The sequence below is a fragment of the Stegodyphus dumicola genome, chromosome 12, assembly GCF_044657685.1.
Source record: "Stegodyphus dumicola isolate Sdum_Otavi_A_Nest chromosome 12, ASM4465768v1".
NCBI lineage: Eukaryota > Metazoa > Arthropoda > Arachnida > Araneae > Eresidae > Stegodyphus > Stegodyphus dumicola.
Genome location: NC_140779.1, coordinates 75,669,965 through 75,686,878, shown reverse-complemented (window position 1 = coordinate 75,686,878; position 16,914 = coordinate 75,669,965). Strand labels below are relative to the sequence as shown.

Genomic DNA, 16,914 nt, shown 5'->3' with positions numbered 1-16,914 from the left:
TGTAGAAGATTATTACTATTCTAATTTATATTGAAAGTTGTTACACGACCTTGAAAAAGCAATATTATAGTTTATAAGGCAGACATGTAACTGAAATTATTAAATGCCACAAAAATGCAAATATAATGAGACTTTTCTAATGCGACCACTAACGGCGGCTTCAAGCGATTTTTAGGCCACTTATATAGTAGATGGTTGCATTAGAGAGGCAAATGTATAAAAGCCTGTTTATTTATGTTGTAGGAAACACTTTTAGAGTTCGCCGTCATGAGATTCCCTGTACTTATATGTAAAACAGTTACAAATAATACGTCTTACTAAAACGATCTGACATATTTAGGCTTCTAAAATGATGTGAAAAATTTCAAAAAGGAAATCTAACAGAAAAAAAATCCTGATTTGGTTAATTTAAAGCAGTTAACACAGTTTATGATAAATAAAACATTAATTAAAGCATCACAGGATTCAGTATGAGAAAAAATTAGCATAATCATCAATTCAGATTATTTAGGTTATGGCAAAGTACCAGGGGTGCTTCCTTTGGTGAAGCTTCCTTTCTTTCTCAGGTCATTGTAAGCTTATCTGCTATTTATGTGTTCGAAATTCCAGGTCTTTTGTTAACTTCCTGCTCTTTCCTGAACTGCGGCCAAGACTCATTCATGTGAGGTATCACTGGTGCTTTACAAGGTCATTGAGTCAAGCACATCCCGCTCTGGGCGATATTTCCGGCTTACAGATAATCGTTTGTATTGCAAGTTCTTTGACTGAAAAATGCAGGACAATAACTCGTCATTCTAAATATGACAAAAGAACGTCTATGTATATTCTTTGGTATGACCACAAGGAACTGTTTCATCCAATCACAGCAAACTATAGAAAGAACGGTCTGTGGGCTCTGTGATATTTGGAATACTTAAATGTAAGGTACTAAACTGGAGGTTTTTCTTCTTTGAATTTCTTAAATAAAATTTAAAGGATTTTCAAATAAAGGACGGATTTTAGATCATATATTACTGAGCGAAGAAAAAGCGGAATTCTCAAACATGGTCGCTCTTTGGCTTACTGACGGTAGTTCGGTGGAATATTTGGATTTGTGTGCTCCGGAATTTCATGAAAAACGAAATACTACCTTAATTTATGCTCTGGATTTGTGTGTAGCTCCTCGACGATATATTTTAACCAATGTTCCCACTAATCGCGAGCGAATGTGGAGATATCAGAAACAAAGTTTTGAACATGACAGTTTTTTCCCTAATACGAAACTGATTCAAGTATTTACACAACGATTGGGAGTAAACATTGCCAATATGACTGTGTCATTCTCTTTCTTCAACGATTTTAGTGAAGTTATATTGCAAAGACTGGCTACGAAATGGGAGCTAAAGGCAGCTGGACGCTTTTTAAAACATGTGAAGGCTTACTGTGACTATGTAGAAAAATCGTTGTTTCGTGCTTATTTGTTGTCTAATCCCTATTGCGTAACCATAACATTTGAGAAACCCCCTGTATGTTACCGTAGGGATAGTAGCTTAGCATTCATAACTTACGTACAGGAGGAAGCAGCTAGCAAGATAATGAAGATTTTATTTGAAAACCTTTGTACAGATTCCAAACTTGTTGCGGGATTTTTTCATACAATGTGCATACGTGGATTGACGATTAGATTGAGGGCTTTGTTTACATACGAAGCTAAAGTTCTGGACTATATTTTAGAACATTTGACAAGAGAAAAGTATGATATTTTACATATTTTTGACATTCTTAATAGAAAAAACAGTAGCGAAATTCGAAGCAATCCAGAACATTTACTTGTACTCCTCAAATACGGACTGAAGTTTAAATTTGAGCCTAATCCGTTAGCTCTCATCATGTTTAATCAGTTTTATCCATCTAGGTATCAGAGGGAAATTTGGTAAGTCTTTATTTTTATTTTTTTTTTTTTTTCTTTTTTTTTGCTGCATATTTTATATCTTAACTTTACGTCATTCAGAGGAAAAAAAAAAAAACTTTTTTTTTTTTTTTTTTTAAAGTCATCACAATATTTTTTGTAAGGTGTAGCTCAAAATAAAATGTTGGAATTGCTGTATAATAATAGATGCAGGAATCACTGGATTATTTCCTTATGACAGAGCCCATCACAGGTATTTTTAGAAGGGGAAGAATGCCGTCAGCAAATTTAAGTTCCACCGAGCTATTGTAGATACATTACGTAATAATTTGGAAACTTTCGAATCCTTAAAAATTGAAACGATATCTGTGAAAACTTCTAAAAGGGGGTAGATTAGATTTTAGTTTTTCGTTGTAAGTTTGTTTATTAGATGATGTTTCTTTCTTGGATTGCTGCTTGATAAATGCAGGAAATTCTTCAATTCTAGAAGGGACTGGGGGATACTCAGATAACCGGCACTTGGCGAACTTCCTGAAATCGCGTTCGGCAACTTGGGCGATACGCGCCATACAGTGGGAGGATAGTTTAGGTTGTTAGTTTAGATCTTTACTACGCTAAGGAGAAAGAGGAAAAGGAAGTGATATTTTCTTTCTATATGCAAATACTTTGAGATGAATCGTCGTGCTGATCACGTCAGCACTTTGTTAGCCGACGTGGTGCATACGCTCATATGCTGTTTGTTGTTCCGTATGATCATTCGCAATTTAATTATTTTATTAGAACACAATATTATTATTTATTAGACTATTAAAATCTATTAGACGTCTAAATACTATTAAAATCATAATTATTTAATTACCGGAGACGGGCTTCAAGTTGCTATAAACCATTCGCTATTTCGCTATACTAAAAAAAAAAAAAAAAAATTAGAAAATAAAATTACTATTAAAATTATTAATGATTTAAAAAAGAAATAATTAAATATTACCAAATTAATTCATAATTATTTAAACAATATTAAGAATTAATACTGAACTCACAGTTGCCGTTTAATTACCTTATAAATTAATTATTTTTATAATTACAACAAAGTAGATAACATACGGTCTTTTTCTAACTTATCGTTCGCATGGGCACATTTTTTAAATTATTTATTTAATATTTAAGTATATGAGTGTTATTTATCTAGCCTTAACAAACAGGAATTAATTTCTAAATAAATAAATTGTACTTCTAACACGAATTATTTAAAATAAGAAAAGCACCTGCGGGTTATTTGCTTAAGATGACGGAAATCCGTTAGACGAACTACCAGTGTACAACAGTTTTACCGCTATCTCACGGACAGACACTCTGTATCACACAAGCAATTTTTTAATTCCTCCTAATCAAGTTTATATTGAAATAAAATGCTTATAAGAGTTTAAAATGCTAATAAGTTAATGTAAAATACTAAAGAAACAATATTCTGCTACTTTTCTATGTCAAGTATATTTCACTGATTTCTTTACATAAAGGATTTTGTGGTGTTGGTGTATCAGTAAAAAATTTAAACTATTATACAAAACATGAGTAAAATTCTTTCACAGATAAACAAATAAAAGTTAATTAAATTTATATCATCAAATCTTTGAATAAGATTTAACTTCACAGATTTTTCTGCTGTGTTGTTACTCATGTTAGTTTTTAATGGCAATGAATGTAAATAATTTAATGGTAATGAATATAAATTTTAGACTTAATTCTGGATTAATTATTTAATAATATAAGTACGTGCTCACAGCACAAAGCGGGGCAGAATATTCTAGTTGGAAGATGTTTCAAATGTCAGTTTCCCTTTTTGTAAGTCCGTAAGATTAAGAAGGCTGCAAATTTGGGCCTGTACTTAGCGAACAAATAGGAATTTTTCTAACATTTGCAAGAAGTAAATAATAGCCTTTCTTGGGACATAAATAATTTATTATCTGATCTTAAAAAATGCGTTTCTACCTGGAAAGTTATAATTAAAATCATCTGAAAGTGTAATTTTTATAAAAGGTGTTAAACAATGTTAATCCTAAGTACTCCTCTCTTCTTCTTGTTGTTACTAATGCCCACTGGTTTAACCTAAGGTTCCTATATAGGCTATTTAGAGGAGCCTTAGTTTAACCTATAGTCAGCCCAAGCTCACGAAATTCCTCGTGGCAAGGAGCGCAAAATATGCACAAGCGTCTAGCCCCTCAGATGCTAGTTTCCTCCTCATTCCTCCCTGATCATTTGCGCAGATTCACGCGCAACGTGTTTACCCCAGGAAGGTCGGCGTGCTCAAAGCCTATTTTTTTAAAAAAGCCACGCTATTATGTTACAAACTTGGTGCGTGTTACTAAGTGTAAATTAATTTCTTTGATTAGTTTTATGCAATAATTTTCTTTTTAATTGGGATATATATTTATTTGTTCAGATATTTTATTATAAATCTATACATAAAGGAAGAATTCCTGATTTATTCATTTATTCATCTACAGATCATCGCCCAAAGCTATTAGAGATACAGATATCAAAACTTAGGAGCTTATTCCTTTTGTACCGAAGGTATCATTTAAGAAGCGATTCTTTAAGATTCGGCGGGCAAAACGTGTTTATATGTTTTTTCATATGAGGAAGAAACAGATGTACATAAAATTCTTTCTTTAAAATGTATGGAATATGAATACCTAAAAACCAATTTCAAACATTTTCAAAATTCGGCCCAAAGGGGGGAGGAACTTGTTCTTCACATATTCCTTCATACCTCAGATATCCATAAGACAAACTTATGAATTATTGCTGTAAAATGTAAGGAACACGAATAAATGCTGATATCAACATGTGTGGGGAGGGGGATTGATTGGCATAAAATGCGAGTTTACATAATGTAGAAGTAAGCCTTATTAAAGGTACACACCAGGTATGTAAAGCTAGTTAGTATATAAAAAAAATTAGGGTTTCTATTATTTAATGTTATCAATAATTAAAACCACAAAATAAAAATGTAGCAGCATGTGGCAATTCACAAAACTGTGATGTTATTTTTGAAATCGTGATGAGATTGTTACAATGTTCAATTAGTTTTAAACAATTTTACCCACATAATAAAATGCCCCCCCCCGGTGCACAACATGTGGATGTACATGGGGTTGTCAGTTTCACCAAAATATAATTGGCTACATTAAAATGTTTGGTAATAATCTATTGACTGAACAGTATAAAAGTCAATGAATGATTGATTGTATGGACAATATTTGATACTGTTGGACTCTGGGGGGGGAAGGAAGACAGTAATACAAGGAGGATGAACAAAAATAGACTTACTCATTAATCACTCATAGACTTACTCGTAGAATCCAAAATAATTTTTAGAATTTTGTTATTGTCTTCATTTTGTGAAGTTACTATAGAAGTTTTTTGTCAATTTCCTTTTCGTTTTGTATTTGGGAATCTTTTGGGTATTATATTTTTATTTAGGTGGAATATCTTTATTAGCAGTGGAGAAATTTATTTCTTGTGCATTTAACATATCAACAGTTTCTAGTTGTAGTGGTGCTGATTTTAAAATCCTGTTTAACACATCACATTGTTTGTCAGATTTTAATGAATCTACTAATTCTAAACATGTTTGTTTTAGTTCATTCTGTGTTCCAGTGAGAGGGTCTGTAAATTTTTTTTTTTTTTTTTGGCTACTTATTTCAAAATTAATTAATTTTCATTATCTATAATAAGTGGAGATTCATTATGTACTGTAGTTGTAGTATTAGTAGCAGTATTTCTAGTGTGCTGATGTAAGTAATGTGTCTATTTGCACATACTCCTCCTAACTTATAAGGTATTTCTCCCGCCTTCTTGGTGTGGTGGTCAGCACACTGGGCGTATATTCCAGAGGTCCACGGTTCGATTCTCGGCGAAGGCATTGCTAATTTTTCAATCTCTCTCTTACTTCCAATGTAGAATTCTAATGTCTTTATAGTGGCGCCCGGACTAAAAGAGTGTTAGATGATTGTTCTCCACACCCAGGATTTGGAGATTGGGTCCTCTAAAAACCCCAGTCGCCCTTTAAAAGAAGGAGTATAAAGTATTTCTCCCACCTTCCTGGCATGACTTCGTGGTGTGATGCGTATCCAGAGGTCTGCGGTTCGATTCCCAGCGAAGGCGTTGCATATTTTTTATCTTACTTGCTTCCAAAAGAATACCTAATGTCTGTACAAACTGATGAATCAATACAGCTGCATATATATCAATGAATGCCTATATTACACTCAGTGCACTGTATGTGACATGTACAAGTTTTGTTACTTTCATGTATAGTGTATATTTCTGTATTATGTGTTGATGAAACAGACCACCCGTTCTCATTCGCTATTACATATAAAGATAGTGTTTCATTAGTTTTATGTCTGATTCTTAAATCCCAAATCTTACTTGTTAATTTACCTTTATTTGCTGTAATTAAGCGATTAATCATTTTATCTCTTACAAATCTCATAATACGACGTATAGCCTTATCTAATCTCTTAAAATTTTTCCCATCAACATAAATATATTTTAATGCTCGGTGCATTCGTTCGATGTGCATGTTTGTGTTAACACCACCGTGAAGTCTACTATAACAATATGCCCAGCTAGATGTATTTTGTAAATAATATGTTTCAAAGTAATTTGCAAATTCAATAGTGTCAGGATCTTCTTTAGAGCCCACCAGCGGCCGAGCGGTAAAGTCGCTGAACACTGGTAGTTCGGTCCAAGGTTCGAATCCCGCGAAAGGGCTGGCTGCATGGGTGTTTTCGTGGTTTTCCCCATGTGTAACGTGTATAAGAGCCAGTTGCCCTTAGAAAGTCCTCCACGAAAGCATTCCTCCCCTTAGGCAGATAGCCCTAGTGTGCTTTGCCATAATTAAATACACCTCCACCACACCACCAGGATCTTCTTTAAGTAATTTTATTGATGCTTCTGTCAGTGTATGAAAAGTATGAATGTCTTGTTCTTCTAAGAGAGATCTAATAATTTTATATGTTTTTGCCTGTTTTTCAACACCATTGATTTTTTAAAAAATTGTTTCTCCAGGCTCTATCAATATGCCATGTACAAAAAAGAAGTTTCTGTGTTAAACCCATTTCAGCCTTCCAAGAATTAAAAAAAGATTCAGCTATATCAGACATAAATATTTATAGTTGTATTTGCCCAACCTTTTCTTTAATACATGAAAAAAAAAAAATTGATAGCACAGGTTGGTCCCATCGATTAGAAATTAAAAAGCACATGGGAATCCTTGGTGCAAATCATCTATTGTAAGTAAAGTCATGAGTTCAAATTTGTATCCATTCACCCCATGTGTACCATCAATTACATATACAGTCAGAACTAAATTTTTTCAGTATTTCCCCTTGTGCTTCTGTCATAATTATTAAAACAAAATCCTTTTCTTTTAGGAATTAATATTGTGCACATGTTTATCCCTGGGTTTTATAAAATAAAATGTATGGATTTTCAGAATTTTGCATTTCTCGTACCCACGTATCTACACAAACCCAATCATTTTCATGTTTAACAGAATTAGAAGACAAATTGAAAGATTTTTTGATATTATGTAAATCGTTTTTTGTAAGTAAATAAACCCTCTCAAGCCCAGCATCTGATAGAGAATTTCTAATTTCATCTAAAATATTATCCAGAGAGATTTTTGCTGCTATCTTTGATGCAATATTTTTTATTTCATCTGTTGTTAAAAATAAGTGACCTAAATCATTCCGATGCCCAATATGTATTTTCTGATATTACACTACACATTTGCCATCTGTATATTCTGTTACTTTTAATGCAGCTGGGCAATATGCATTTATTTTATTGCTACCAAAGATTTTTAAGTGACGCAAACCTTTACTTTCTGATATAAAATTTCCTGAAAAGTGGCATTATAGCATGTATATTAAATATGCTTACTCCATAAGAAATTTTGACTTCGCAATATTTTCAATTTCTGCCTTCCATGCCAAAAAATCATTAAATGAATTAAATTCTAACTCAGTATGATTCACATCAACATCATGAATATTATTGAAATGAAATATTATTTCTCGCTTTTCAAAATTAGCATAACATACAGGACAAACATAATTACCTGTTAGAAGTATGAATTTTATTTTGATGATGTTTCAAAATTTTTTTTAGGTCACTAAATTTCAGATGGCAGTCCTCACATTTGTAGCTTGGTGATCGACCACTTTTTAAAGAATCATTAATGTAGTATTATTAGAGTGTAATGTATTGGCATGGCGTTTCAAACTGCATTAATTTTTGTACGTTTTTAAGCAATCAGAGCATACAAAATTACTCTCAGCCACACTAAAATCATTTGCACAATCAACCATACTATTAGAACTTTGAGTTTTCAGAGACTTACTTAATGTAGTATTGTAATGAAATTTATATGCATGGCGTTTCAAATTGTATTTATACTTGAAAGTTTTAAGCAATCACGGCAAACAAAATCACTCTCGGCTATCATTTGCCCAGTCAACCATATCATTAACTACAGAATCAGAATTATCACGCACGATTACTCCTTCCTGATTTTGATTCGATTCAGAATCAAAAATTCCTTCTGAGGAGACAGGGCATTTTTTCTTGATTTTATGCAGAAGATAATCGAAGCAAAATAAAAAAAAGGAAACTATATCAGCAATCACACGCTACCAAAGCAGTGCAAAGAGCAGAGCGAATGATCCAAAAGGCTTCTTTCCATAGGTGAATTGGATTTTCTTGAGGCTTTTCACATTCACAAAGATTTAACGGGTTTAGTTAATGATTTGAAGTCCAATCCAGTCCTTCCTAATGCCTTTAAAATTTTACTATCTTAATTCCATTATTTTTGCCGATAGATGGCGTCACCTTCTCGCTTTTGGTACTACCAGAGGGTATAAAATCCTTTCAGTGGTTGCTTTCCATTATGTTTGTTATCCAGCCTTGGTAAAATTTATGAAAGACTTATTCTCACTAGATTGGAACCTTTTCTTCACCTGCTACCTAATGATCAGTACGGATTCAGAAAAAACCTCAGTACTACTCGACAACTAGTAAGAATTGTAGAATTTGTGGGATCTGCATTCCATAACAAGCAAAGTATTGCGCTCCTCATGCTGGACGTGGCAAAAGCCTTTGACCGCGTCTGGCATGAGGGGCTCGTCTTCAAGCTTATCAACTTGGGACTTCCTAGAGAACTCATTCTTCTGATCTTCTCCTTTTTGCAAAACCGCACTTTCTTCGTCGCTCAAGGAAATGAAAAATCCAATTCAAGATCTATAAGATCCAGCGTCCCACAAGGAAGTATTCTCGGTCCAGTACTATATCTTTTCTACATATCAGATCTTCCTCACTCTGGTTTGGACAATTACTCTCTGTTAGCATGTTATGCCGACGATACGGCGATTGCAATTAAATCCATCCAAGCTAATCATGCAATAGATAAAATGCAAAATTACCTCTACGCCGTAGAAGACTGGTGCACAAATTGGCGCATAAAAATCAATGCTAGCAAGTCACAACTTTTAATTCTTAGCAAAACTAAGAAAAATATTGCTTTTAAAGATCTCTACCTTTTTCTCTGGTCACAAAGGCCAAATACTTAGGAATTATTTTGAACTAAAGGCTCACATGGTATAATCATACCAATAGTGTCAAGAGCATAATATGCAGATTTCTCCCGGTCATTGGAAAATATTCAAATTTTAGCTTGCGTACGAAAAAAACATATATATACCACTTGCATTCGACCGATACTTTGTTATGCTGCTTCTGCTTGGAACACGGTCACTCAAACACAATTGCATCAATTACAAGTAGTGCAAAACAAATTTCTGCGCATTATTACTGATTCACACTATCTTGTCCGCAATAAACTTTTACACAGAGACTTAAAACTTGAGACGATTCCAGATTACATCAGAAGATCTAATGAAAAATTCTTCAACAAAGCTGTGCAATGTGACTTTGTTAATTACTCTTAAGTCTTTAATTATGAAATTCTCTTCGAAGATAGAAGCGTCAGACCACTTGCAGCTCACTCCTTCACGGGAGGAGATGACAACTTTTCACTTAGATCCTCAATTGTTAGCTGTTTATACTTCCAATAAATCTGATTTTAATTGAAGTTCTTCTGTAGCTTCGTTGAATAGTTGTATTTAAATTGTGTTGTATAGTTGTTTTGTATTGTGTTGTATTTAGCACTACTGATTGATGTTGTATAATTGTATTTGAATTTGTCATTGGAACTATTGCTGTAGTGTATCTTCTCGTACTGTTGTCATTGATTTCCATTGTCTTGGGTCCTCCTTGAAAGCTATGATCGCTCGTCACGTTTTGCGAACTTGTCCGATTGGATTGTCTGGCTCCTTTTGGTACTTCTCTTCTTCCCCTTATCTCCGTTTTCTCATCTGAGTTTTTCTCCACGTCCCGATTTATTTATGTCAAGTGCCCTTGGGCTTTAATTCTGGAACCGGCAACATTGCTCCTCGCAATAGCTCGGTCAATTATAGAGTCTAAATCTAAGCTTTCCATTATTTGAAGTTCAGATTTTGAGCGTGAAGGTGCATTTGCCCCTCGCTCTCTATTTAAACTTCTCTAATTTTTCTTGTCCTTTATACTTGATCAGATAACCTGGCTCAGTAAAAGTAGGCGGCCAGTGCAACTCTGATTAAAAAGCCAGTTATAACCACGTGCAGTGCTGATAAGGACCACGTGTTTCTGAGACTCCTTCTCCTTTATTTTCTTCTTTCTTGGTATTTCTTTCTCCTGATGAGGAGGGACCTTTAGCTGCCCTCGAAATCGATTGAATGTTTCATTATACTTACGCTAAATACAAGGTTATTTTTACGATTTTTATTGTCACATTAGAGTTTTCTCTTCTAGTCTAATTGTTTAATAACTAATGAAATTAATAAAGCTGATGGCCAAAGGTGCCTAATAGCCAGTACCTGTGCGAGTAAAATGCTGAAAATTTGTGACGTGCTAGGTTCGATCCTCGGCATCAGAAATATACGTGTTTTAGACAAGCATTATTGAAAAGCAGTTCCTGGATTTAAGCAAGACCAGATTTAGAAATGCTACATGATACTCAAAATCTACTCTATTGTTCACAAAACAAAAGAAAATCATGATATGTATGAGGTTCCAATAAATGACACTCTGTATACTGTTGTATTGAAAAATAAAAATATATATACATTATTTCCATTTCATAATACTGGTTTGTCTCAAAATCTTCAAATCTTTTTTCTATACACAGCTAAAAATCTGAAGATAAAAAAAAGTAAGCTTTCTCGTTGAGTAAAGAAGCGCTGGTGTTAACACGTAGGATTACTAACGAAAGTGGGAGGATGTTATAAAACAAATAAAACAAACAAAAGATTTTAGACACACATATTTTATTTATTACATCTATTCATTCAAAATGACTCTTTGCGAAATGGGTCGACGATATGAGAAATAAGACACATAATTTAAGATGTCTGGAGTTATATTCCTATTACATGTTAAATCTATAAATTAATTGGAAAGTGTACTTGGATAGTTACGCAGATTAAAATAATGTTTCATAAAGTCAAATGTCTTTTAATTTCGTACGAGATACAGCAAACACCACCCGAAGACATAGACTTTCAACCAGACGTGCTTGCCACTTACACCAACATCCCGTAGAAGTGAACTATTCAGGGGGTGCTGCTCACATGCGATCGTGCACGTACACGGACATGGACCTTATAAGAGATAGACTAACCCAGTAGGCGGAGCGCGCGTCACCGACATGTCGCCATGGACTTTACCATCAGCAATCAATCAATCAAACAAACAAATTATTGCTGGGATAGGGCGAGAAGCGCGCTGTTTCCAGCTCATGAGGAATTGCCAAAATGCACATGACTTTAGAAATTCTGAGGTGGAAAGCTGAGGCATTGAGGTGATGAAGAAGAGAGGCAACAAGAGGCCGCAAGGCTAAGAAGGCAAACATAGAGCGCGCGACAAGACGAAGCAATGCTGGGCAGTTGAGTCATGAGTTTGTACTATTGTACATTGAAATAATACTTGACAAAACGAATACTTGACAAAACGAAAGGAAGACCTGCAAGATCTCAATAGACACATTTTATTAATACAATATTATACTTGAATACAGAATACATATGAGATAAATACTAAAGAACGATATACGAAGGATAAATACGAAGTCTATGTACACTATTTTACAAATTTTCGTCATCAGCTTTGCGCCATGGACCTTATAAGAGATAGACTAACCCAATAAACGGAGCGTGTGCCATCCACATGTCTGCAAGGAAGAGTAGGAACGATCTGGCTTACATTAACACGAAAACCTATGGCGTTTGTATCACATAACTGTTTTTAATTATTGAATGTGATACGTTGTATAAATGATGAGATTATGAAAGTCACAATTTTTGCAAATAAAATTTAATATATCTCATAAAAGCACTTTTTACTGCATTTTGCGCCCTTTTTTTTTTTTTTTTCATGTGTAATTCATGTATAAATTTCTTTACATTAGTAAAACGGTAAAAATTCTAAACGCAAAACTTATATGAACTTATTTTTGTGTACAAATAAAGTAAAATTAAATAATATTGATAGCACATGATGCTTTGAAACAAAGTAAAATTAAACAAGATCTGATATTTTTCTTTGATTTTATGAGCATTTTCAGGCAGTAGTTTTTAAAGTTATTATAACGTAACAAGACGATCATTTATTTGATTATATGATCATTAATTATTAACATTATCAGATGATTATTTATTTTAGTAATTCATAAAATTCGGATTCATACTTTTCTGAGTGTAATGAGGAAAAAAAAGATAAACTCTGGAATCACTCAGATTTGATTTTTGACTCAGAAACGCCAAAGCAGCGTTTTTTGTAACGTTTTGTATGTTACCTTTATTTATTAAATATCATGTTCTTCGCAAGTAAACCACATAAAACCCAATTCAAGAGCAATATCACAAAATATTTGAAAATGGCATACCTGTAGAATTTCCGCGTTGGAGATAAAAATGTTATTTTCTGTACAGGGTTGCCATTGCTTGCTTTGAACTCGTTGAGTTTGTTAATCAAAACTTCGTTAAAGTTACAAAATATGAAATGGATTAACAAATTCTTATAATATTCTAAGATTAAGATATATTCTTTCTTATAAGGTCTATGGAATTTCTCTATTTTTGACGCGTTAGTAAGTGTGTACCTTTGTCCAGTTTTATTAAAAAAAAAAAATGTGTGTGTGTGTGTGTGCATCATTAGAATAGACGGAAAATGGGCTCTTTTTCAGTCTATTCTAATGATGCATTTAAATTGACTGTAGGATTTGTAGTTTCGAAAATATAAGCATTTGCGCACAACTCAAATAGCGTCTTAAGTTTTGCTTCACTCCTCTTTTTTATTTTTTAGACAATGTTTTTTTTTGTAACTGCATAGCTTTAAAATGTAATCTTGGAAATGCTTATCTTTCAATTATAATTATTTTCAGGATTACTCATAGGGTGTTGGAAACAAGACGAACTGATCTAAAAGCAAGGGAAGCTGCTATTATTGAAGTTTTGGTTAACTTCTTAAACTACAGCGTACCACACTTTGCTGTTTATTTGGAGTGTTTGCGGTACATATGGAGATCTGTTCCTGATGCTTTCATTTCGTACGAGGAAATGAGAAATTTGCTTTGCAGAAACGCTAACGCCACAAATCTAGAAAACAGGTGCGAAGAACTCCAGAAATGCGAGTTTGAGAGTTTTGAATCGATCCTTCAGCCGAGAAGCCTATTGCATTATTCCCGGTGCGTGATCAGACAAGCACTAATATGTAACTCCCAGCTCCCAGGCGGGATTTCACTTTTGGGTTTGCCTAAGAGATTGCAAGCCTACTTAAGATTAGAATTTTAGTTTCTATATGGATGAAATATTCTTGTTTCTGTAATACAAAAGCAATTGCATACGACTAAAATATTTTTATAGTAATGAATAAAATCTGCATGGAAATCATTATCAATCTATGTATTCTATATAGGTGAATGCACCGATTAAAATATTACGCCTAATAAAATGTCTTTGATGGTGAAACCCATTCATCTGAATATTAAAAAATTAATTAAACTTTTTGAAATAAAATCTTTGTCACAACTCATTAAAAAAAAATTCTGATGTGTACACCACATGACTTCCTTGTACGCAATATTAAATTATACGCATTTTTTCTTGCATTTCATTCAATTTATTAGATTGAATTAAACCTACTTCGCCGACAGCGCATAAACCACAATAGAATAAATGCATCTTTAAAATTCACTTTGTTTACCATAGCGACACTCTGGCGCTAGGTTTACTGAACAGTATTATATTTCGTTCATATTATAACTATGTCTATGTCATAACACAATTAAGAGGCAATCGGCCTACTGCGGCCTTTACCAATATATTATAAGTAGGGTGTCTTTAATGATGAGTTGAATCCAGTAAGATGGAACGTACTTTTTGCACCTAGTGCAGAGTCTCTAGAAGAGAAGTAAACGTGGCCCCACGATCTGGGGATCTGCAACTTGAGAATTTCTGCCGCTCAGCTATGCTTGTCTTGAGAGAAGCTGGGAATTAATATTTATCTGCACAGTTCGGAATCATCTCAATGGCTTGAAAAGCTAGGCAAAGTCCTGCATATTTGATTTAGCTGATTTAATTCTCTGAACTATTGTGGTTATTGATTTCATGAGAAAAAGGGTTTTCTGATCTTTGAAAATGTTAATGATTTCTGCTAAATTTTCTGCGGGTTTTTCTGCTTAAGAGCGTTTAATACCCCTTTCTCATGTCGATTTTTAATAACAGATGGTGCTACGAACGTTGAGCGCTAAAGACTCAAATCTGTAAGACTACCTACAGCCCGGTTACTATGGCAACGACGCTTCCCTTTCTTTGTACTCGTTTGGCGGGAAAGTGAGTAAGCCATAAAACACTTAAACACATCCCCTCAGTTGAACAAAAGGACCTGCTGTCATTTCTTCCGTCTGTGACTCAGACTGCAGGGTATGTTTTGAACAGGAATAGAACTTTTTCACTTTTGTGTTGAATGAAAGATATCTATGAGATACGTGCAGCAGTCGCTATTTCTTTTCGCAAAATTTGTTCATCACGCTTTTCAATGTTGCGTAATGTTTCATAATTTGCCGTTATTCTGCGGAAGAAAACAGTTTTTAAAAATAACTAGATTTTTAAGCATTTCGGTAATTTCATCGCGACATAAAAATTATATATAAATGAATTTATACTTGATGATATGTGTATACATAAATAGCATGCACATAATATTCCATTTACTTATCCATCCATAATATTCCATAAATATGTGTTAGCACTTTCCAAAGCTTTATATATATTTTTTACTTGTATTATAAAATCGTATAACACTCCTAACTATTATTTTTTTATTTCAAAAGTGGATAAATCATTATCAAATTTTTCTAGTACACGGCACATTATCTGAGATCCGCTTTGAATGAAAACTACATAAAGTGTTATAATGAACAATCAGTTTCAAGATTTCACTTGATACTGAAATGCATAAAATCAAATTGCGTTTCTATGTTTCAGGTTTATAAAATACAGCTGATAATTGAAGGGGTAAAGTACAAGCTGATAATACATGATAAGGGGGAAGAAATTCCTAAATTACAAAATTGAATATTATATTTTACTAAAGTAAAATGATACATATTATAGATACATCCTAAAAAACGATAATATTTATATATATATATTGTATATCGTATATATATATATATTATATATTTATATGTATATGTACTCTTTTCCGGATGCAACTGTAATTACGTACTGAGCTGGTTTATCATCTTCCTGTAGCGACGCATTTGGATTTGCTGTGAATGAATTTGTTTCATTGAACAGGAACAAATAGGAAACAGAATATTGAAAATTGAATTTGTTTTAAGCATTAGTAATTTATATATGTTAGATTGACTAAAAAGAGTATATTCATGCATAACGTATAAATAAGCGAAGTGAATACTTTTTGGCAATCATCTTTCTAGGATGATCATTTTTGAAAATAACCAGTACTGTTGATAACATAAACACCGGTACGATCTATCTGCCTAAGGAAAAGGATGCCTTCGTGGAAGACTTTCTAAGGGGAATTGACTCCTATGCACGTTACACAGGGTAAAACCACGAAAGCGCAGCCAGTCGGGCCGAGCTACTGGTGTTCAGCTACTTTACTGCTTCGTGCCTCATTTCAGAGCGGATTCGCTATATATGAAACAAAGCAATGTGCTGTTACCGTATTTAGCAGCCTGCCTTTTTCCTTGACCTACCATAAAAAAATAAAATAGCAAAATTATAACAGCGTTTCTAAAAAGATGCTTTGCTATATTCTCATTAAATCTTTATCATTTTGCGCTACTAAAAACGAAGTACGATTATTTCAAATTCAAAATTTTATAACATTACTTTACAGAAAGTGATCTCATGTCTTCTAAAAATGAAACCCCACATCTGTTTCTATCCAAGCGGCTTACTTTCTAGACAAAGTAATTTCAGTGTAACGTACGTTCAGTTTTATCTAACTTTGAACGAAAAAAAAACTATGTACATAACAGGCAAAGATATTAACAGCACATATATTTACTCAATTATATTGGATTACCAGAGGAGAAAAAAATAATCCGATGAGATAATTCTCTGAGAATTCATAAACGCTAAATTAAGAATAAATTTTATAAAATGTTTGCTAATGAATACATGTATTTGCATAGTAAGTTTCCTTTTTTAAAAATTTTTCCATCTTTATCACGTTTATCGGAGTGTCGTATTTAACTTCACAATTATGCTCCGAAATTTCATTGCTGTAGATTGGATGATTACCAATATATAATCCTACTAGTAACCAGAGCCAGTATTAGAGGTTTTTGCTGCTCACTACAATATCTGTGGCTCTTACTTCTGCCACGC

General features: G+C 33.4%; 1 protein-coding gene across 1 annotated transcript; it reads left to right on the top strand.

Moving 5' to 3' along the window:
- The first annotated feature begins 604 nt into the window (after positions 1-604).
- On the top strand, positions 605-14,052 carry LOC118195408 (uncharacterized). Its single transcript, XM_035366715.2, has 2 exons — positions 605-1,912; positions 13,434-14,052. Exons 1-2 carry the CDS (start codon positions 1,044-1,046, stop codon positions 13,840-13,842), a joined length of 1,278 nt encoding a protein of 425 aa, XP_035222606.1. The 5' UTR covers positions 605-1,043; the 3' UTR covers positions 13,843-14,052.
- Positions 14,053-16,914: the final 2,862 nt, after the last annotated feature.